General features: G+C 40.3%; 1 protein-coding gene across 1 annotated transcript in view; it reads left to right on the top strand.

Moving 5' to 3' along the window:
- DNAH7 (dynein axonemal heavy chain 7) overlaps positions 1-23,809 on the top strand; it is a 217,336-nt gene that overhangs the window by 132,002 nt on the left and 61,525 nt on the right. The window contains exons 36-44 of the mRNA XM_019492106.2: positions 3,340-3,495; positions 5,602-5,770; positions 8,800-8,926; positions 10,941-11,160; positions 11,704-12,576; positions 15,848-16,077; positions 17,322-17,652; positions 19,763-20,109; positions 21,490-21,670. Of these exons, the coding sequence (XP_019347651.1) occupies positions 3,340-3,495; positions 5,602-5,770; positions 8,800-8,926; positions 10,941-11,160; positions 11,704-12,576; positions 15,848-16,077; positions 17,322-17,652; positions 19,763-20,109; positions 21,490-21,670 (2,634 nt within the window). The remainder of the gene's footprint in view (positions 1-3,339; positions 3,496-5,601; positions 5,771-8,799; positions 8,927-10,940; positions 11,161-11,703; positions 12,577-15,847; positions 16,078-17,321; positions 17,653-19,762; positions 20,110-21,489; positions 21,671-23,809) is intronic.

Consider the following 23,809-nt stretch of genomic DNA (forward strand, 5'->3'; position numbering starts at 1 on the left):
TATACACACATATACACACACACTCAGATACACGCACGTTCAAAATAACTAGTTTAGGTTCATGCACACCTATCACCAGTTTAAGCTCATACATGCTACACACACCAAATTTAGACAGAATCAGTTACCAGTTACCAACCCCTGCACATTCAATATACATATGTGGATTACTAATTCATATACCACACACACAATGATATCTATATATGTATATATATGTGTATTCACTAATTCACACACATACCACCCACCTACGCATACACACAAGTGAATTCCTAAGTTGGGTGTTGTGATGTGTATGTATGTATATGCTTGGTGTACTTGGGATACCTGGGGAAAGGTTAAGGTAAGAAAGTAGAAGTGTAGGGAGTTAAAGTTATCAGGACCGGGATTAGAACCGGTAGACTACAAGGGCCTGGGCTGAAGAACTGATGCTCGGGGGTAACTTTAGGTTAATTGATTAAAAGACAATGCCCAAAGCCTGCAGAATAGGGAAGCATGCCGGCTTGGAGTCTGGGACTGGAGCCAGAGCTACAGGGGAGCTGAAAAGGTAGATGGGGAGAGGAAAAATGGGACTAAGGGAAAGTGTGGGTGTTAAAGAGGGGCTCTGGGTGTGGGGAGCCAGAGGATGGCTCTGGGGCAGCTAGAGAAGTTGCAGGGAGCGGCAGTAGGTGCTGGAAGCTGGAGAAAGGCTCCAGCTGCTGGAGAAAACTGCAGGACAGCTAAGAGGAGCTGGGAAGCTGCAGGGGGCAGGGGGAGGATTACAGAAGGTGCGGGGAAAGCCTGAAAACAGAGAGACGGACAGCAGAAAATCACAGGAAAAGCAGCAGGTGACAAGGCAGCAGGAAAGCAGAGAAAGGCAGCAGAAAGTCACAGGGAAAAGGCAGGAATTGAGAGGAGATTGGGAAACTAGTGGAGAGGAGTGGGGGCTAGAATTGAGAGAGAGGGAGAATGAGGCTGGAATTTAAGATAAGGAAGGGACTGGGATTCAGTAAAACATGACCCAACTCAGGGTTGCAAATGACAGTGGTTTTATTGAACCGGGGAGATGGTGACATAATGTCAAATTGGTTCCCTTGCACCCACACACACACACGCACATGCACGCACACACACACAATGGCAGCAGGGGTTAGAGAAGCTTGATGCAGGGGCTGAAGTCCACTGAAGTCTAGGAGGAGAGAGAGAGAGACAGAGAGAGAGAAAAAGAGTCCTAATTGTAGGAGGAGGTGTGCAGGTAATATCTATCTATCCAGGCTGGAAAGGTTGTCCTTGTCCGGTAGGTGTTGTCCAGAGGGGGGTCACCGGCAGGGCCTCTGGGTGGATAGGTGGTGTGGCATGTTGCTGGTCCAGATGGAGAGGGCGTCCCACTGGGTCTGTCTTCACTGTCCCTTTTTATAGGGGCAGACCTTGTGTGACCCTAGTGACAGGAGGCATGCCCAGGCAAGGGTCAGACCCTGGCGTACTGAGCATGTGTGCTCTATGCAGGGATGTGCAGTTTCAGGTGTCTGTAATGGTGAGAGTTGATGGTTTTGCAGGGTTTTTTGTCTTTCAAATGCTGGTCTTGTCTCTGTTCCTGGGTGAGGTCCATGGTTCCTGGATGAATCAATGTGAGGTGATGGCCCAGTCATTACAGGCCATTCAGTAGAGGCCTGCTACCATTGTATTTCAATTATTCCCAATCATTCTCATTCATCCGGGAACCAATTTACATGGGAGGGGTACGTGACTCATACAGTTGCAACATGGGATGCCCAGGCAGAGGACAGAAGGTGGAGGCTTGACATATAAAATGGAAAGTTGATATGAGTTTGGTTCACTTACAAACATAGGCCTAAACCATACAATATCCATATGAAACAATAAAAATCAATACAAAAATGATAATAATACAATATACAACAGTAAGAATCAGTACAAACCTAATAATAATGCAATATAAAACAGTGGATATCCAAAACCAAAAATTTGCTACCAAAATAAAAATGTTTCAGGCTTATCCTAAGTCTGAGCTCACTTATACTTATCTATAGGGAATAGAGAGGGAGAGAAAAGGTCAGAAATGGTTGGGGAAGGGGAGGGAATGCATACAAAAAAAAAAAAAAGAAGAAAAAACGGGGTTTTGCTACAAGGGGGCTCCCAGCCACAGGAGCCGGTGCAGGGGGAGCCCAGGATTGTGATAAAGTATAGTGGGATCTGATGTGCAATTTGACAGTTGTTCCTTCTGCCATGCATGTGTGGCATGGCAGGAAGTATGATTCTGTAGTTTGCATATCAGATCCCATTGCAACTTTACCTGCACTTCTGCAGGGGCCTTTAGTTTTATTGTCTTAAAATTCTGTTTCTATGTTTGTTTATTTTTATGGTAAGTAAAATGTAGTTAATAATAAACATGCCTTAAGATTAATTGGCCTAAATTTAATGATTTAAAAACTTTTCTAAAGCATGCTCAAGAAAAATGATGTTTTGATTATTTTCTCTTTATGAATTAGTCTCTAACTTGCTACCCTTCCCTGCCTTCTGCCTGATTTCAGACTAACACTACTAACTACCTCTCTCTGATTATTTCCTTTGTCATCTTTTTATAGATTCATAGAGCCATAGATTGTTAGGGGCTGGAAGGGACTTTGCAGATCATTGGGTCTAGTCCCTGCCCTGCTTTAGGCAGGAAGACAACTGGGGTTAGGTGACCCCATCGAGGTGACTGTTCAGTCTCCTCTTGAAAACCTCCAGGGTAGGTGACTTCACCACCTCTGGAGGGAGCTTTTTCCAGAGTCTGGCTTTTGGCTTTCCTGGAATGAATATAGTAAATAAGGCTGAGTGTGGTACTTCTAAGTGTAACTGCAAGCATGTGCTGTTAAGCCTGCATGAAGTTTCATTGAAGCCAATGACATAAAGGTTCATACTTGTGGATCCTTTTGTATAAAGTGGAACTAGGCATATGCAAGTAATACAAGTTAAATCAATTAGATCAAGTTAATATTATAAAATGCTATACTGTAATGACATAATCTTGAATTAAATTTGTGTGATATAATTACATAGTTCATCTGAGAAAATTTTATGAAAAGTCAGTGATATGATGTAGGTGTCCTATTTCTGAAAAATTTGCTTTGCATTATCCTGAGAATGTTGACTTATCTAAATAGCATTAATTAAAAGTTCTATATGTTAATGTTCAGGGATCACTTATCATTGTTAAACTGAATTACTTGAGAAGTTGGTATAAAAATGACTGACAATAAAATAGTAATCATGTGACATTTACTGAAATGATTTAACATATCAGGTTTATATACATAGCTAGTTCAATCTTTTTTCTCTTTGCCATCCTTGCAGAATTTTCTTTTAAATCACTTGAATAAAAATGTCTACAAGCCACTTCTTATTAACTTCTCAGCACAAACTACTGCAGCTCAGACACAGAATATTATCATGTCAAAACTGGATAAAAGGAGGAAGGGAGTTTTTGGACCTCCTCTTGGGAAGAGAATGGTAACTGAATTCTATTTTTTAACAAAATAGATCTAAATACTTTTATTTTTTAACTGTGTTCAGAACTCAAATTGAAGAGAAATAATTAATACAATTTTAATCTAAATGCAATTTTAATCTAAATGAGTTATAATTCTCCTAAATTTAGATCCCTCTAGTCTCCATCCCCTCATCTCCCTCACCCTAATCCACAGGAGAAATTTGTGCAATTATATGCAAACAGAATCTACATGGCTATTCTGGTCCAGTTGGAGGAGGACAGGCAGGAAAGAGAATTGAGTGAATAGTGTGTCCAGAACTGGTTCAAGGGGTATAATGAATTAAAATTTCTTCATAAATCATGCTATATTTTAAAACAATTTACCCGGTTTTACCCCTCCCAAAGGAGAGAGTCCACATTTAATGGGTTTAAAGATTGCTGTTGCTTTGAATTAATTCCTAATTTGCTGTTTGGAAACAGGATTAAGGCATATAAACAGAGAAGCAAGGGCACATTTTGATATTTTTCACGAGTATTAAATACATTTATGAGGAAAAAATGCTTATTTTTTATTTTTTTTCTTGAAATGTTTTGCTGACTTTAGCTTGTCACAGCTATGACTAAGGTTTATTAAGCCTGATTTTCATTTCTTCTTAAAGTCTTGAGTAACTCCACTGAAAGCACAGGGCTTATCTGTCTAACACTATTGCTTGGGCATTATCTTATTTGAAATGAACACTGCTGAGTACTCCCATTGAATCGAACTAGACTACAGGCAGTCCTCGACTTACAACTTTTTGAGTGACAACAGATATGTGTGGGAGACTGCCTATTACTGCCCTGATGCCAGGGGGCGCTATTTGCAGCTCTGACCTTCCCTACACTGCAGCCCATGTCTCGCAGATGGCATCCAGATTAATATTACTGCCAGTCTGAGACTGGAGCAAACTGAGCCCAAAGTTGGGCTCCACACACATACACACATTCACACCACCTCCCCTCTCACAGGAGGCCTCTTTCACTCCACCCCTCTCTCACCAGGGCCTTTGGCATACTGCCCATTACCGGGCCACACTCCACTGCCCAGCTCCTCCTTGAGCGGCCCCTCTTGGGCCATCAGGCTTTGCTACTCACATACTGGCCTTGCCACACAGAACCTCTGGTTCCTGCAAGTTCCCCATCTCTACATAGGCCGGCCTTATGCCAAACCTTGGGCTAATTCTACCCCAAGCCTCTCACTGGGCACAACTTCTCATGGGGCTGGCCCTTGTGTTGTCCTTCAAGTTTACTCTCATTTGACCCTACTCAGTGCACCCCTTGGGCTGTCCTTCAAGCATACTCGCACTTCAGCCCTACTCTCTGCAGGGCCTCCCAGTGTTCTCCATACTACCCCCTCTGGGGTCTCTGGGACTTCATATCCCTGCTGGGTTCAGGCACCTACATGTGGGCATACCTGGCCCCCACTACTTCCCCAGCTGCCTCCAAAGCCCACCCAAAGATGGGGGCTGGGGTTAAGGTGCCCCTCCTTGCCTTTTGCTGGGGTGGTAACTGGCCTGGCTTTTCTTGGGGACTCCCACGCCACCTGGAGTCCCACCAGGTCACCCTTCCCCAGCAGGGTGCAGTTTTAGGTCATGCCCAGGACCAGGAGCCTCCAAACCATCCCCATAAGCTCCTGCCCTTACCTCCAGGGTTGTTCCTGCTGCAGCTCAGCTAGGTGATGTTTCTGCCTCCCCTGACCACAGCAGGCTGCAATCTTTATGTGTCTTGTTCAAAATGGCTGCCCTCATCAGGCATCTGGCAGCTGCCTACCTCCACCCTTAAAGTGGCAGGCATCCAAAGGTGCCCTGCCACACACAAGTACTCAGTGTCCCTGTGTTTTAAAATGGTGGCAGGGGTGCTTTAACTAAAGCTCATCAAACGAGCTTTAATTAATGTGCCCCCACTGCCATTTTGAAACGCGGGATACCGAATACATGTGATGCTGCAGATGCTTTAATTAGCTCAGCTCTCAGAGAGTTTGGAGTTTTATCCTAATTAAAGTGCCCTCTATGTGTATAGATGCCCTATGTGAGTAAACTTGATTTTGGGCATGAGTGGCTTGAATCTCTTTATATTTCCATTTTCAGGTTGTTTTTGTAGATGATGTAAATATGCCAGCACGAGAGGTCTATGGTGCTCAACCTCCTGTTGAGTTACTTCGTCAGTGGCTAGATCACTGGAATTGGTATGACCTGAAAGACTGCTCTATGATCAAACTTGTGGATATTCAGATCATGTGTGCAATGGGACCTCCAGGTAAGACATGAGAATCAGGTTTGTTTGTTTTTTTTGTATGAGAATAAAACTCCAAAAAATAACTTTAAAATAAATAGTCCTGCATGCTTAGGATCTCCATAAAGCCAAATCCTGACTGTAGGAGGCATGTGAACTTTTCCTGCTTGTGTGCACACATGTGGGAAAAGGGATTGGATGTAGAGAATGCAACTTGTGAAGCGCAATGCAGTGAGAACTCCCTGGCTAGGACTTGGGGCAAAGAACTTCTCCATCAGTAGAACTTAAACTGCAGTCATCCAGAAATTATTTAAACAGGTTATTTGGAAGTTTCTTTGGTAATGAAGGATCCTCAGATAGCATAGAGTCTATGTGCCCCCTTTTCCTAAGCTGTACTATTTGGAGATATTGAACAGAAAAATTTCAGCTTTATTTGGTAGTAGAAAAAGTTATCATATAAAATAAGGATTTCATTGGATATTTGAAAGCTAGGTAAAGACATCTGGCTGGAAATCTGTTTCCTTGTACTCAGCTGAAGTCAAACAATAGAAAATGTGGACAGAAGTAACACCTTTGAAATACCTTTGAAATGTTTCAAAGAGCCAGCTGTACAAATGTTCATTCCTTTTGAATTGATACAAAAGTAGTGGATGTGCTCCAAAATCATACCTCTTTAAAATCGGGTATTACTTTGAAGCTTTTCAGTTCTTGTTATGTGTGTACAGGGACAGGAGAACCCATAAGTCCTCCGGAATCCCACAGTTCTCTCTATAGGCAGGGAAGGAGAGTGGTGTGGAAAGTCTGCGGCTGTCATGCAGATCCAGTTTCCTGGCCCCTGCTGCTCTAGTACTTGGGGGATGAAATGGCTGTGGCAATTTTGAAATACTCTAACCAGGAGGTACCACAGGGCTCTTGCATATTTCCCCCAGCTGAAACATTTCCTTTTCAAAGCATTTATGCTCATTCACTAGGAAACATTTCAGTTGTTACTTATGTCTACACACAGTATCTTTGCATGCAACTTTAAAGCCTTTCAGTCAACACAGTCCAGATACCTCCCAGTGCTGGTTCAAGCTCTAACTTGCTACCTTTTCTCTCTTCTTGTTTTTCTTGCTTCCCTTTCACATAAACTGTCAGAAACAGAAACTATAGAAAACGCTTTGCCAATGTACACTTTGCATGTGCCTTTGTTTTGAGTAGGGATGTGTGTCTATCTTTTTAGGGAGGGAGTCACTGTTAGTCAGGTATCTGGTTCCATAAAGCAACTTAACTGTTACATTACAGATTTCTTAAATTATGGACAGTGGTTGCACGCAACCATTCTTCAGCTGCACAAGAAGGCACGCAAAAGCAATCCTACGCCATTTTTAGTTTTCTTTGAAATGTATAAGCCATTTTTAGTTTTCCTTGAAATTTTACTGGCTCCTGGTATACTCTTGAGCAGTTATAGTCCACACTCTGTGGCTGGTGATAGCAGAAACATGGAAAAACTTGAGCTGTAGCTTGTCCTGTGTGCTACATCCCTATTCTTTGGTCAGGAAGGGAGGATGGAAGGTTAGAACTTTCTATCTTGGCAGTACATGCCCTAGGGATTTTTTTTATGCTGGGGAACCCTCAGGCAATTGTGTGCCTGCTCTTCACTGACATTGGTGCTAAACTGGTGGAGGGACATGATCTGCTCCTAACTGTTTTGCCTCAAAGAATAACACAGCTTCATTTGTTTGTGGTCAAGCATTTACGTTAGTGGCTCTTCACAGATAACTGCTTTGTAGAATACATGAAGTTACCATGTGTACTCAAATCCAAGACAAGTTCCCCCCCCCCCGCCCATTTAAGCTGTGGGGGGAAAGCTCCTTGTCCTGAATTTGTGCATAAGCAGGATGTCAGGGAGTCTGCTGTGGCTCCAATTCTGGCCCCAACCCAGGATGGGGGTCGGAGCTGCAGCTGCTGCCTGCCCCTGCTGCCTCTGCACCCCTTGCCTGCCCCCCGCCAACATTATCTTCCACCTGTGGTTCCAGCTCCAGTCCTACTCCAGCTCAGGGCACAGAGCACATGGTTACTCCAGCCCCAGCCAGGCCATGCAGCTGCAAGCTCTGTTCCTCAGGCTGGAGTGGAGCTGGAGCTGGAACTAGAGCTGGAGCCAGAGGGTAAGTCATAGTGAGAGGGAAGGCAGGGTCTAAAAGATACTGCTATTAAAATAACCTTCAGAATTTCTGTCACTATTAATGCTACATTTATTAAGAGAAATCATAATTTATGTTTGTATTTTTTTTAAAACGTAACCTTTTGGTTACAAATGTAATTGTTTTCATACCTATGGACTCATTTGTGCCTTTAGTCAAAGCACTGAACAAAGGTGTATGTGTTAATGTCCACATCCTAGTAATCACTAAACCTCAATAATGCTAACCTCAAATAATGCTAACATATAATTTGATGAAAAGTGAGGATGAAAGGTGCCACCCTCTCTCTGCCCAACTGCTGCTGGAAAAAAGGAACTTGTTCTGAGTACTAGCTTATCCTTTCTTGCCATGAATCGAGTCACAGATACCCCATTCAGGGTATATGTGTATGCAAGGGGTTAGGGATTGCTCTCCCTTACTTATATGCATGGATGTGTAGTCCAAGTCACAAATTAGCCATTAAAGCCAGCAATGCTCAAATTAGGGTAGTATTTAAATATAATAGTATTATAGTACTGATTATTATTTTTCGATTTGCTTGTAATATATATGACATTTATAAAAGCAAGATTTCTATGTACAAGAGATGCTATTAAAGTAATATCAAACACTCTTAGAGCAGGAGATATTTGGCCATATTTTACAGCTATTACCACTTGCAAAAGACTGACTGTGATGCCCTTATTCATCTTGAACATTACCTTATTTTGCTTCTCTTGCAGTCACCAGGACTATACTTGCAGTATGGTATGTTTCAGTGTGAATCAGGATGGTTGAATCTGACCTGGGAAGTTTAGCAGCAAAATGGTGAACACAGTTTAATACTAATTTTAGCATTTAATTTTTAATATTAATTCTTTCTAATTTTAGGTGGTGGCAGAAACCCAATAACTCCTCGATTCTTACGACACTTCAATACAGTTACCATTAATGAATTTGATGATGATTCCATGCATACAATTTTTTCTAGAATCTTAGCTTGGCATCTTACTACATGGTAGGTGACTTTTGTATATTGAAAATGGCTAAAAATGTTTAGGCAATGCTGTTGGGAATTGTATGAACTTAAGCTTTAAACCAATTTTTTTTTGGTCATTTAATTTCAGTTAATTCAGAAGTTTTGAAAACATTTCATACACAGTAATGAAAAATATAGTTATTTTACTTATACTATTAATGGTAGAATTTGACAGTTCTAAAGATTCCCATATTAGGAAGCTATAGCATTGACTTTTTTCTCGGCCTCTCCGGCACACTTCACTGCTATCCCTTTACAGAAATGGGACCTTGTGGCCTACCTGCCTTGGATGCCTTGAACCAGAGCTGATTCCCCCCAACCCTAATCATCCTCAGAAGCTTAACGAACTTAACAAACAGACCTCTAGTCCACTCTTATGCTTATAAAAGTGGAGTACACTCTGGGTGTATAGTCATTCCCTGCACTTGGTCTGTATTCATATGGCTTAATTTCATGTAATTTTAAACCAAGAGCAGCATGTGCAGCTATTTGCTGCTCCTGGGAGCTGCTCAGGGAGCCCAATGTAAGTAACTTGGGGTGGGAGGAGAGGTGGGCAGGATCTGGGGGAGTTAGCAGGTCCACAGGGGGGTTAGCAGGTCCATGTTGGTGGGGGTTGCCCAGTTGGTGGGGGGGGGTCAGGGTGCTAAAACTAACCCAGGCAGGGTTGGGTTGGGGGGAGGCTGGGAACAGCAGAGCCCTGGAGCTGTGCAAGTGGCTTTGCTTTCTCAGCCCCAGAGCTGCACTGAGAATCTGTACAGGCACTTGCAAGATCAGGTTAAACTTTTCTTAGATTGAGTTAACCCTTTCTTATATCTAAGTCTACCTACTCAGGTGAACTAGCTTTGATCACGTGCATGATTTTTTGGGCAATTTAAGCCCTCTGCTTACCTGCATGATTGGACATTTAGAGCAACCTGACCCTGGTTAAGTCGACCTAAATGTAATGCTTGTAAATACACTCTGAGTTTACAGTCCACATATTCAGGCACTTTTGATAATTTAAGCAACAGCTACACAGACTTTTAAGGGTCCCCAAAATCAAACACTCTACTTCAACTAATATAAGAAAGCTAGAAATCTAAAACAACTATAAGCATACAAGCATTTTCTTGCTTCAGTTTTCTTAATTAATATTTTGTCAGTCTTTTAAATAGATCAGCCAGGATCCTTTCCCTTCTCTTCTCTTCACACATATGGTTTCTTCTTTAGACTGTGGATTCATTTTTTTCTGCAGCCACTTTGTTTGCAGTTTCTTACAAGGAAATGGCCAATGAAAGAGATTTTCTCAGATCCACTTATTCAGGTGACCAAAGTACACCAGTATGTGACTCACTGCTTAGTTAAAACCCCTTTGGTGTTTAGACCTGAAAAGCTATTTTCTCCTAGATGACATCCATATTTTTGTGTAAAGAAGGGGTGCTCATAGGCCAGATCTGGAACTGCACACAGTATTCAAGATGTGAGCGCACCGTGGATTTGTATAATAGCATGATGATGTTCTCCATTTTGTTTTCAATTCCCTTCTTAATGATGTGCAACATTTTATTGCCTGTTTTGATTGCAGCTGCAAACTGAGCTAACATTTTAAAAGAAACATCTACAATGAATCCAGTGTCTCTTTCCTGAGTTGCAACGCCTAGTTCAGAAGCCAGCATTCTGTACATATAATTGAGGTTATTTTTTGTCAGATGCGTTACCTTGTACTTGTCAATATTTGAAGTTCATCTGCCATTTTTTGTCCACTCACTTAGCTTGGTGAGATCTTTTGAACCTCCTCTCCATCAGCTGGGACTTCCTCTGTTGTTACTTCAGTGTGGTCCAACTCTTCAGACCCATCTATTAGATGGGTATGAGTTTTTCTTATGAGTCTTCCTATAAGAAAATACTAATCTTGGCACTGCCTCAGAAATAAATCAGTATTTAAATATATGTGTTTAGTTTGATGACATTCTGAAAAATCATGTTATTTTTAACACTTTCTTTAATTTGTCAGTTTTAGCTTTCCAGAAGAATATATAGCACTGACTCCACAGATTATTAACAGTACCATGGCTGTCTACAAAGAAGCTATGAAGAATCTGTTGCCCACTCCAGCCAAGTCTCACTATTTGTTCAACCTCCGTGATTTCTCCCGTGTTGTTCAAGGTGTTTGTCTGTCAAGGCCTGAAACAACAGAATCTGTGGGAACAATAAAACGTCTCTGGGTCCATGAGGTAAAACTCATATTAGTAAGAAATTGTATTTATTATGGATAATTAGAGATCCAAATTAGTCTTAAAATATTTTTCCTTTGTAAGTTAATTTAACAGAATTATTTTATCAGCTGATACCTATGTAATGATGTCAGAGTCATAAGCTGTGAGTTTTTTAATAGCTAGAAATGGGCTTGTATTTATGCATGCTATACAGAAAGATGTTCTCATACATTTTCAGAGCATCTAAGCAGAGAGATTGTCTTATGGACTCCTTCTCTGCCATGAATGAATTCAGAGTCTAATACCTTAATATTTTAATAATATTTTGTAAAGCATATATTCAGTACATGGAAAATGTGTTATTTTTCCTTATGGAAGGAGATAATGTTTAAGTTTTCAGATTGTTTCTAAACATTTAATTTCTATGTAGTGGAATTTAAAATAATGTCTACTTTGAAGTTATTTCTTCCAGATTTCTATCTGTTTGATTGATGTTAGTTTTAGATGACTAGAATGCCAGCAGTAGCTTCTAAAACTGTTATGTTGTTATTTATTATGCAGGTCCTCAGAGTGTATTATGATCGTTTAGTGGATAATTTGGATCGAGCCTGGCTTGTTGGGTTTATACAAGAAGTAGTGAAAAATCACTTGCATGAAGACTTTCATAAACTCTTTCAGAACTTGGACTTCAATTCTGATGGCGCAGTGGAAGAGGATGACTTACGTAGCCTGATGTTTTGTGATTTTCATGACCCTAGAAGAGAAGACACCAACTACAGGGAGATCAATAATGTGGACAAATTGAGATTAGTTGTAGAGAGCCATCTAGAGGAATTTAATAACATGAGCAAAAAACCTATGCAACTTGTTTTGTTCCGTTTTGCTATAGAGCATGTTTGTAGAATTTCACGGATTCTGAAACAGCCTCGCAGCCATGCTCTTTTGGTTGGTGTTGGAGGCAGTGGCCGACAGTCCCTTACACGATTAGCAGCTCATATGGCTGATTATACACTTTTTCAGGTTGAAATATCTAAGAGCTATGGTAGCAATGAGTGGCATGAAGACCTAAAAGTCATTCTAAGGAAATCAACTGAGGGTGATATGCAAGGAGTTTTCTTGTTCACTGATACTCAAATAAAAAGGGAGTCATTTCTAGAAGACATCAACAACTTACTCAATGCAGGGGAAGTACCAAACCTCTTTGCAGTAGATGAGAAACAAGAAATCTGTGAGCGAATGCGTCAGATAGACCGTCAGCGAGATAAAACAAAGCAGACTGATGGTAGCCCCATAGCTCTTTTTAACTTGTTCATTGATCGTTGTCGAGACCAGCTGCATGTAGTATTGGCAATGAGTCCCATTGGAGATGCTTTCCGTAATCGCCTTCGGAAATTTCCAGCTCTTGTTAACTGCTGCACGCTTGATTGGTTCCAGGTGAGGCTCTTTTCAACATGCATATTTTTTACTGGAAACACTGCATGTGACTTTTTAGATATATCTCCTCTGTTTTTTTTCATGTTGAGTAGTAGTTCTTTGATTCTGCTAGTTAACAGATAAAATGTGTTGTGGATTTTCTTAGAGTCCAAGGGTCATAGTCTAATTTACACCATTAAAGCCTTATTTATGTATTAGGGGTTTCACATTAGTACAGATATGAGCAAGATTGTACCCAGAATTGCTGGATCACTTAAAACATGTCTACATGTTACAAGCAGCGTTGGGTAGAAATACCAAAGTTAGTTTGGATGATGACTACCCCTGGACATAGCTCCCCAGTAGCACAGCCGTACCATTTCCAGTGCGTGAGCTAGCTCAAGTGCATCTGAACAACGCTGCACCATACCTTGGAAACATAACGTAAAATTATAGTCTGAATGAACACAGTACTGTAGAAATTAGGTTATGAAATGTCCAATGTACTCTACTAGCCCAAGGACCATCCCAGAGATGATTTGGCCTTTCTCCTTTTCTTTGGCTGAAGTTCCTCCAGCCAGCTCTTAAGTCATAACTAACTCATCAGTACAAGGCAAATGGGGAAGAAGGAAAGATTATGGATAGCCTTTAGTTAGCCTTTAAAAATTCCCAAATCCAGTTTTTCTTCAAAGGTGAAGGCTTTTTTTTCAAAATGAATCCAAGAGAAAGTGTAGAGGAAATTTTTTTCATGCCCTTTAAAGTGGTGAGATAAATAAAGAAAATAAATATATACAAATAAAGTAAATGTAAATATACAAATATAGATATACAATTAAAATTAAATACATTAAAATTACATTAATTTAATTTTCACATGTCAATAATTCAGAAGTTTTTCAGAATATTTACTAATAGTCTAATATTTGCATGGGAACAAATTGAAGAGAATTTTTTATCAGGTTTTAGAGCAGATTATTTACAGAAGCAGGTGTATATTTTTTTTTGCTGTAATGCTTGTCAGCTGTTAAAAAGAAAGAGCTAGCACATTGACAAATATGCACTTTAGTTTAAGTTAACTTATTATTAATTTTGCTAGCCAGTAGTCAATGATGGACAGTATTTTAAAGTATCGTTGCATATTTTACAAATGGTGGGATTTGTGGAATTCTGTAAAATATTCAATTAATAGCTTATGTGCTGTCAGAGAGAATCAAAGAAATGACTGAATAAGTACAAAGTAATATGAATTTTGGTGTCATGTTGGATGCTGACAAACTCAATCTCCTTCATTTTGACCTACTGTAAATTTAAGAAGGAAAGACTCTCAAAATTGATCATTAGTTATATCTGAGACAAATCTGAAGATTTGTCACTGAAAGCAGATTTTTAAATATTCACACTAGAGTACTCCTTGATGTTTATTTTTTAATCTTTTTAGTTTGTGATTGCAGGATACATGCACACATAAGTTACTGTGTTGCGAAGACTTACACAGATATTTTTGTATATGATCAATCAACTTCTTATGGAATAAGCCATGTTTAATGTTAAAGCATTTGACTATTGCAGGACTGGGACAATAGTTCTACTGCACCCCAGTTTACATTAACATTTTAATCTGGTTAATTTAATTTTAAAAGATTTGGAAACAAATGTTAAACTAAACACATGTTTAAAAGACAGATTGACATTCACTGCAGTGAGTTTTGACCTTTAGATGAATGAAATTCAGCTAATCCTTTTGTTTAAAATAACCATTCATTAAAGAATGATGGAGATGTTTTTTTATAAGGAACTTTTACACCAATAAAACAAGTAAGAGTTTTTTTGTAACAACTGACAACTAGCTGTGCTTTTTCATACTAGAAGGGGTAGAAACTAAGTTTGCTCTTGATTAAGCACTGACAGCTCTCATTGAATTTAGTGGGAGTTGCCCATACATCTAAAGAGCAGAATTATGGCTCTTTTCATTTTTCACAATATAGTCCTCGTTATCTGATTTCAGTTAATCAAGGTTTGGTCATATATCCTTTGACAAACCTGGGTGCTCTTTATTGCACCTGGGTGTACTACTGATTTAGAGACCTGTTTTTCCAGAGTTTCAGATTGCAGTAAATCATTGTACTACATTAGGTTTTCCTATTAGTGAATATAAAAATTTAAAACTTCTCTTGTAAAAACTACTATTACAGGAGAATTAGGGCAATCTACTGGATAGAGACTGGACTGGGACTTCAGAGATCTGAATTCTGTTATAACTCTCCCATTGGCCTGCTGGGTCACTTTAGACCTTTTCCACCCTTTTCCACACCCTCTCCCTCCCTTCCTCCCTTTCCCCCCACCCCCCAACCAGTGCTGTGCAGGAGCCCAGCTAAGACTGGACAAGGCAAATTCTTGTATACTTCTCTGCACCCAAGTGCTGCAGTATGATTCAGGTAGGGAAGAAGCTGGGAGCAAAACATGCCACCTAAGTGGCTCAGTGCTGGGCTTTTCCTGCCTGAAGCAATCAGGGAGTGTGTTCTGCTCCCTGTTTGGCTAGACTGACACAGAAGCAAATCACACTGGGATTTTGGAGGTCAGTTCTGCTGTCTGTACAGAAATTCTTTCTCCTGAGAGTTATTCTTCGTGGAGCCACTTCACTCAGGTTGTTCCCTAATTATTTTTCTCCCAGAGTGGCCACTTTTATTCTGGGAGAAAAATTATGAACTTGTGTGCACTCATGGTTTCTCCTGAAAGAGCAGGAACTCTCCCTGGAGAAACTGAATGTTTGTCCAAGCCCTAATCAAGTTGAGCTGGGGGGGGGGGGGGGGGGGGGGGGAAGCTAGCAGATCTGCAGGAGGGTATGGAGTGTTTGGTAGGGGGTTGGCAGGATGAGGGGAAGAGGTAAGAGGGCTAAAGATAGCTCAGTCAGGATTAGAGGGAAGCAGCAAGAAAAATGCAGCCTGGGTTTGGGGTGAGTGCCTAGGTTTTCCCAGCCCCAGGGCTGTGCTCCAAGCACATATACGCATTTGGTTAGGTCGGACACAGATCAGCGCTTCCCTAGGTGAACTAAGTTATATTGGGCTGGCCATTATTTGCTCAATCTAAACTCATTGAACGTTGTACAAATCAGCACTTACATTGGCCTAACCCTAGTTTGGGTGATCTAAGTGTAGCACCTGCATGTACCCTCCATTTCACCTTTAAACTAGAAATGATATTGGCTTAATTGTAAAGCAGTTTTCAAACCGTGAATAGAAGCTGTTATATAAAAGCCAGGTATTTATTTATTTGTTGTTTGGTTTAATTTTAGACATGGCCTGAAGATGCATTGGAAGCTGTTGCTTCTCGCTTTTTGGAAGATATTGAAATGTCAGAGGAAACTCGGAAAGGCTGTATTGATATGTGTAAAAGCTTTCACACTTCTACCATAGCTTTATCTGATTTATTTCATGCTGAGCTTCAAAGACATAACTATGTTACACCTACTTCCTACCTTGAGTTAATCTCCACGTTCAAAACTTTACTGGAAAAGCAGCGCACGTAAGAGTGTATAAAGTGCACTTTGCAGGGGTTTAGGTTGTAGCTGTGTTGGTCTAAGGATATAGGCAGACAAGGTTCCTTGGGTGAATTTGATATCTTTTATTAGACCAACCCAAATGGTTGGAGAATAGTTATTAAGCAAGCTTTCGGGTTCAAAAACCCTTCGTCAGGCTAAGGACGCTGCAGCAGTTGCTGCGTGCTCTTCCTGGATAGAAAGTGCACTTTGCTAGGGAAAAGCTAAGTTTATTTTAAATGTTATTTTCTATACAGAATTAATTTCATAGCTAATATAAACAAAAACATTAAGGGTATTCACAAAGATTTATCTTGGATTCACCTTCACATAATGGACTGAAAACCTGGTTGAATACTATTGATATAGTGGCCAATTCTGATAATTGCCACAAATTTACTGCATATTTCTACTTTAAAGCATTATGTATTTTCTTGTAATGCACCAGAAGCTCTTAAAATTTCAATGGATTTCCTCTCTGGCAGGGAAAATACTACTGGATCGCATTATGTTCCTTTATAAAGACAATGTTTTCCAGAAGGGTAGGTGGAGTTTTAGGGCTTCATAACTATAGATCCAGATCTGAGGACAGTGAGGATAAAATAGTGCAGGTGATTTTATACACAGATACATAATCTAGGTGTAGGTCTCCAGGTCAAGGTTCAGCAACCTATGGTCATGAAAAGAGTGGATCTGGCCCATAGCTACTCAAGGAGTTGGTTACAGGTTCCAGCCACGGCAGTTTCCCCAGGAAGTTTCCCCAGGTTCCTATTTCCTGCTGAATTCATTTTATTCTTTCTGCTGCAGCAGAGGAGGCACCGCCAGGGTCCTAGTGCATGCTTTCTGCCCCCCTGTTCCCTCCTTCAGATCCTGCTTGCCCCTCCCATGGGTGCTGCCCCTACAGACTCCTCGATCCCCCCAAGCCTGCTTGCCCCCCCTGATCCCCCCAACCTCCCTGCTCCTGCTAGCCCCTCCCATCCCAACTTACCTTAAATCAGGTGCCTGTTTTTGACTTGATCTGTTCTTCCCCTAACCTCCATGAACAGCTGTACTTAGCTTTTGTTTACCTGTGAATCTGGCCCAAGATATACTGTGCCAACTAATGAGCAGAGAAAAGATATCAATATGTTTGAATGTTAATAATTCTGAGGAATTTGTGGAATGGGCTAAAATTATGTGTCTGTCTTGTTAAAATGTATATAAAATTTAAATATTACTTGTTTATTTCTAGTGAGGTGATGAAAATGAAAAAAAGATATGAAGTTGGCTTGGAGAAGTTGAATTCTGCTGCATCACAGGTGGCCTCAATGCAGTCTGAACTGGAAGCCCTGCAGCCTCAGCTAAGAGATGCTAGCAAACAAGTTGATGAGATGATGGTGGTTATTCAGAAGGAATCCTTGGAAGTAGCTAAAACTGAAAAAATAGTGAAAGCTGATGAAGCAGTGGCAAATGAACAGGCCATGGCTGCAAAAGCAATCAAAGATGAATGTGATGCTGATTTGGCACAAGCCTTGCCGATTCTAGAAAGTGCTTTAGCTGCTCTTGACACACTGACTGCACAGGTACAGCTAATAGGATGTATATACATTCTGGACAGTCGTTCAGTGAGCACTGTCGACTTTCAGAGAGATATTTACCATGTTTCATAACTAATAATTATTAGATTTCACATTGCTACTCATTTTAAAGATGCATGATTTAGTAGCATTTTATATTAACAGTTTTCAGTGTTAAAATCAAAATATTCTTTTATTTTCCTTCCCTGTTTGAAGTTATAACTTTCCTAATCATTGGGTTATAATACTAATGTTTTCATGGAGCATAAAACCAAATATTTCTCTTTCCAGCCATTTTAAAATTCATAATCATAATATTTTGAATCAACAAATGACGTGTTAAAATAATTTGCTTCTCCCCATTTGCTTCCTCAGCAAAACTGCATGCTGATTTGCCAGGTATTATCTACAGCCTCTGTTTAGATCAAAAACTGTTTTTCACAATTTAGAAACTGAGACAGATTCTGTTCTGGACCTTTTAGAGGCCCAGTGCAGAACTTGTAGCCCAGGAGGAGGGATGAGAACTAAGCTTTATGCCTTGTAACTCTGGGCTGATTCCCTCCTCCTGTAACATAGATAGTGCCATGGATAGTAGTCATTCTGTGGACCGCAGCTTTTCTTGGCATTTCTGTAATGCTTCACTCTGTGGCCCTGTGCAAAACATACCCTCCTATATCAGAACTTGCAAAGGGATTTGCAGAAGGAAGGTTTCCATAGTGTCTGAGCTGGGAGGATCCTTTATCTACTGTAATTGGGGATTTATTGTCCTTTTGTGTCAGTCCTTTTGTCTTGCCTAAAGAGGCTGGTAGAGAGAGGTAGTTAGCCATGTTAGTCTGAAGTCAGGCAGAAGGCAAGGGTAGATTTCCATTTTTATAGACTAAGTCAGAGATGTGTAGCAGAGGGCTTACTTCATCAGATGCTGTGAAGGGACTGCAGGAAGAAGAGAAGCTTAATAGAAAGCAGTGATTGGAATACAAAGGGTTGGGAAGGTGGGTAGGAGGATTCCTACAATTACAATGCAATCTTAAAACTGTAGCTGCTGTCACAAACCTGTCCATGGGGGACCTCCAGAGCCTGGCATTCCTCCCCACTTTTCAGCCACTTGCCCCACAGAACAGACTCAACAGACTGAGGTTGTCCTGGGATAACTCCCTATCACAGCAAGCCACAGTTCCACTTTCCATACACTGGACCCTGCAGCTGGGGTGAGGGAATCTCTGCCAGCCCCAGGTGGCTTCCACTTTGGGTTGTGAAAGAGCTTATAGGTCTCCATAGATGCAACTCATGCTATACATCTATGATTTGGTTAGTCTTTAAAGGTGCAAATCTACCCTGCCTTCTGCCTAAAGTGGCTGGTCAGAGATGAGGATCTTAATCTCTGTGTCCATTCAAAGGTGCAACAGAAGGCCATTCTGCTTTCTGATTCATTTGACTGAGCATGGTTTTAAAGCCTTGGGCATGCATAATTTTGGTAGTGCTCCCTATGCCCTTACAGCACTACAAAAAGCTAGTGTACATATGTTCAAGTTGTCTGTTCACTACAAAGATAATGGATCCACCACAAAAAGTTCCTGTTTGAAATCAGGAATTTCTCTGTCGTACTACGGTATGCTCTGCTTTCTGCTTGCAGCCCTGTGCTCTCTGTCTGATGTGCTGCTCTGCTTTCTGCTTCTTTCCCTGTACTCCCTGCCTAACCTGCTACTTTGCTCTCTGTCCCTACACTATCTTCCACTGTGCTCCCTGATCCCTCCCTGATCTGCCATGTGCCACACAGAGATTGCCTGTGCCACTTGTGGCACCCCTGTCACAGGTTGGCCACCCCACTTAACAAGGAACAAGCAAAGAAAATACTGAATTGGTCTCTTTCTATGCCTACCAATGAAAGATTTAAAATGCAAGTGTTAAAGAAATTGTTATAAGGTATATTGATACTATGTGTATATTAATTCTATGTTGTGATCTTGGAATCATATCTTAAGTGAACTTATCAGCTCTAAGAATAGGACAAACATATAGAAAAACAGTATTGTAACATAAACAAGATGATTGTTATACAGTATAAAATTCAGCCTAACCCTGGTCCAAAACAGGTGATAGGTATGCTTTTTATTTTAAGGATATCACAGTAGTGAAGTCCATGAAGAGTCCTCCTGCTGGTGTCAAGCTCGTTATGGAAACTATATGTATCCTGAAAGGCATAAAAGCAGATAAAATCCCAGATCCATCAGGCTCAGGGAAAAGAATAGAGGATTTCTGGGGTCCGGCTAAAAGACTTTTGGGTGACATAAGATTTCTACAGTCACTTCATGAATATGACAAGGATAACATTCCTCCAGCTTACATGGCTATAATTAGGAAACAATATATCACAAATCCGGAGTTTGTACCGGAGAAGATTCGAAATGCTTCCACAGCAGCTGAGGGCCTGTGCAAATGGGTCATAGCCATGGATTCGTATGATAAGTAAGCATTTGTATTACAGTTAAATCTGAATGTATTTAGTTTGTTCTAATATTAAGGGATTTTAAATTTGTTGGAAATTCTTCCTAGTTTGATAATACACTAGTAAAGATTTTAAAGCAACTGTAGAAAAGGTCTGATTTTTAGATGCAGGTGCTTTCAATAGGGTGCAGAAGCAAAATTATATCACCAGTAGGCAGAATGTTAACTTTAGTTTTGCCACCCTTTTACATATGTGCTTAGAGGAGAAGTTATTAGAATGCTGTTGGGGAAAACTAAGACTCCAATAGCCAGTTTCTGAGAGTGTTGTTGAATTTGACATTGGAAGATTTTTTTTAGTATTATATTTGTATTTACTTATGGTGACTGCCCCTTCTGAAAAAGAGCATGCTGATTTTTTGCTGTGTTCTACCTTACCAATTTAAAGTACTATTTTAATACATCTAAAGACTGCCTTGAACTATCAAACCTTATATATACCTAAGGTCTGCTCATAATCAGAAGTTTAAGTAATGTTATAGGAAGATTTCTTACTAAGTGTAACACATTTTAATATACTAGTTCATACTATTGGACCATCTTATATGATGAGCAACTTTGAACATTGTAGGCAGCTATAGAAAGTAATTTAGCTAAATAAAGTAGACCAGGTCTTTATTCAGCTGAAGCAAACAGACTTTAATGGAGGTATGCTGCTTTTGACTAATTAAGGAACTGTCACCCTGCTTGCAACACCCTAGTTGAAAATCACTGATCTAGAAATATAGACATCACTTTTTCATTTTTATTTTTCACACAGTTTTATAGGTAAGATATTTGTTTTCAGTAGGCTTCGCGAATTATCTGAAATTTTCTGTCTACAACAATGAGTATACAAATATTTTAAAACTTCAAAAATGGCTTTTGCCTGGAAATATATCTTACTATGAAAAAGAAGGGTTTTTTTCTACTGTATTTGTATATATAAAATGACTGTGAATGTAATTTTATAAATACAAAATGTTTAAAAAGTAAATGTTTAAAACTGTTTAAAAGATGTACATATTTAGTCATCTCATATTTTAGAAGACTATCCAGTAATATTTATATTGCTTTTTTAAACTTACAGGAAGTATTGCAAAAAATTGTTTCAAGCCATTTGCTGTTTCAGCCATCAGGGTCAACAAAAATGGAAGCAAATAATGAAATATATATTGGTTGCCACTTGAAAAGTCTTATTCACTGACAAAATGGAGTTATCTGAAATGCTGGCATTTTCTTTTATCTGGCTCACGCTGGCTTTTAAATAGCAACCTAGTATAAGTGTATTTGTATATGTATAGTAATAGAAAGATGTGTATAACTTGTATATTTGCTTAAATTTAATTTATGCATTTATTTTAGAGTGGCAAAAATTGTTGCCCCCAAAAAGATAAAGCTGAATCAGGCTGAAGGGGAACTGAAGATTGCCATGGATGGTCTTAGAAAGAAACAAGCAGCTCTAAAAGAAGTTCAGGACAAATTGGCTCTTCTTCAACGGGCACTAGAATCCAAGAAGCAGGAGAAGGCTGATCTGGAAAATCAGGTATGTAATATACAGAGAGAAAACTGTTACTAATGCTGATATTTAAAAAGAAATCTTGCTTAAAATATAGTTTTTTACCCAATGGAATTTCTGTTTTAACTTCCAAGCTAGCTAGGAAGAAAGCCATCCCTACATCCCTCTCCTACTTCCCCCTTTTTAGGCTAGCATGATAGCTGTTCACTCTAAATGACAGTGTGGGCATATCATAAAAATAAGTATACGACAAGTGAATCATAAATGGAATACATCATCATTTTCTCCTTCTTGATATCATTTTCCCATACCCCCATCTTATCATAGAATCATAGAGAACAAGGGCTGGAAGGGACCTCCAGACATCATCTAGTCTAACCCCCTACCTGAGGTAGGATTATCCCTAACCAAACCATTTCATCCAACCCATAATCTAAACTCATCATAAGACTACCCTCAACCCTGACACAACACGGACTGATTCCCTAACCTGCCACAGGTTAGGGTGTCCTGCTTGTCATGCTAGCTAATGTCCTGCTAATGTCCTGCTTTTATGAAATGTTGTCAGTATATGCTCATGAGATCCCAGGTAGAGGGCCATGGCCTCCACTACATAGGAAGGCAAAGACTTTGACAGTTCATACCAGACTGACCATAAAGTAAAATTCCTTCCTGACCCCAAATATGGTGATTGCTCTGACCCTAAGCAGGGAGCAAGACTGTCTAGCTGGGAACCTCAGGCTTTGGTCCCAGCAGGAGCATTGGCACACCCCAGTCAAGGTTAGTATCCAATACCCAATGCCTCTGAAGAAGGCTTAAAAACACCTTGACAAGTGCAGCAGAAAATGGTGGTGCTATAAAGCGTTTACTACACTCCCATCACTTTAAAGGTTATGATGAAGCAAATTGCTAGAGCAGTAGTGGAAATTTGTCATTTGATAATTTAATCCCTGACAAGCCATAGTAGCCAGTTCTACTATGGGGTATTTTTCCATGCTTCTGAGCTTTGTTGGTTGCTCCTGCCCTGACCCCCCCGACCCTGGGCAAGGATATGCAGGCAGTGGATTGCAACTCTGCCCTGGCTCCAGACCATGCTGTCACCACTGCAAAATCCCTGGCACGGCCCCAGAGCAGCTGCCTGCCCAGCTTTGTGCCCTTCAAGCACTGCTTGAGCCAGGCTTCATGGTCCATGGGTTGCATCTGGGCTGTGCAGGTAGGTCATCTGGTTCTCAGGCCTTCTCATAGGCTGGTCCAACCTCCTCCATGGGCAGAATTTTGCCTGTGGGGTTTATCACCACAGCTGCCAGAGCCTCTGTAGCACCTGCTGGAGCTCCTGTTTCAGAGCGGCTCTGTAACCAAGAAGTTAATGCTGTTTATTCTCTACTTGTGGGTTGTCAGGCTGGTGAGAAAACCCACAGTCTAGATCTAGACCATGGAACCACCATGGTCTAGATTCAGCCCATGAAGCCAAAATTGAAACCCTGGTCTAGAATATTAGACAAAAAAAGTACCAGATCCTAAACTTTACCTATTTTTTGTAGCTGCTCAGAGGACAAAATTCGATTAAAAAATGATTGTCACCTGTTCTAGACAAAAAAAAGTTCTAACCTGCTTTCACTTCTTAATAAGTCAGTGCTTAAGAAAATAATTCTGTTTCAATGTAAAACATGTACATGCATTGGTTTAGACAACACATATTTTTAAAACAATATTAAAATTTAATAATTACTTAAGGAGTCGCCTCCTGAATATAACCAGTAAGATTCTGGTACATGAGAACTATAAGGATTTGGGGCACCTGGATTGGAAATCCTTAGTTCTTATATGTTATAGAACTCAGCTATAAGGTTGATGTGTCTGTGCCTCTACACAAAGAGGTTTGGAGATAAGTGGAGAACATGACTTACTATAACACTGCTCTGTGTATTACTATCCACAAGCATACAGAGACTGTGAGGGTGCAAGGACAACAAACTTTCCTGCCCTACCTCCCCGCTGCTCAGAACAGCTGCAGGTGGCCCAGTGGGGATAACATTTTAATAGAAGTGGATTAGAAGTTTCCTATTACGCAATTTCTACAGTTAAATTAGATTTTTTTCAAAACCACGATTTAAAAAAAATAACCTCAATACACAATGTATATTCAAAGGATGTTTTGAGAGAAAA

This window comes from Alligator mississippiensis, chromosome 4, assembly GCF_030867095.1.
Source record: "Alligator mississippiensis isolate rAllMis1 chromosome 4, rAllMis1, whole genome shotgun sequence".
NCBI classification, from domain to species: domain Eukaryota; kingdom Metazoa; phylum Chordata; order Crocodylia; family Alligatoridae; genus Alligator; species Alligator mississippiensis.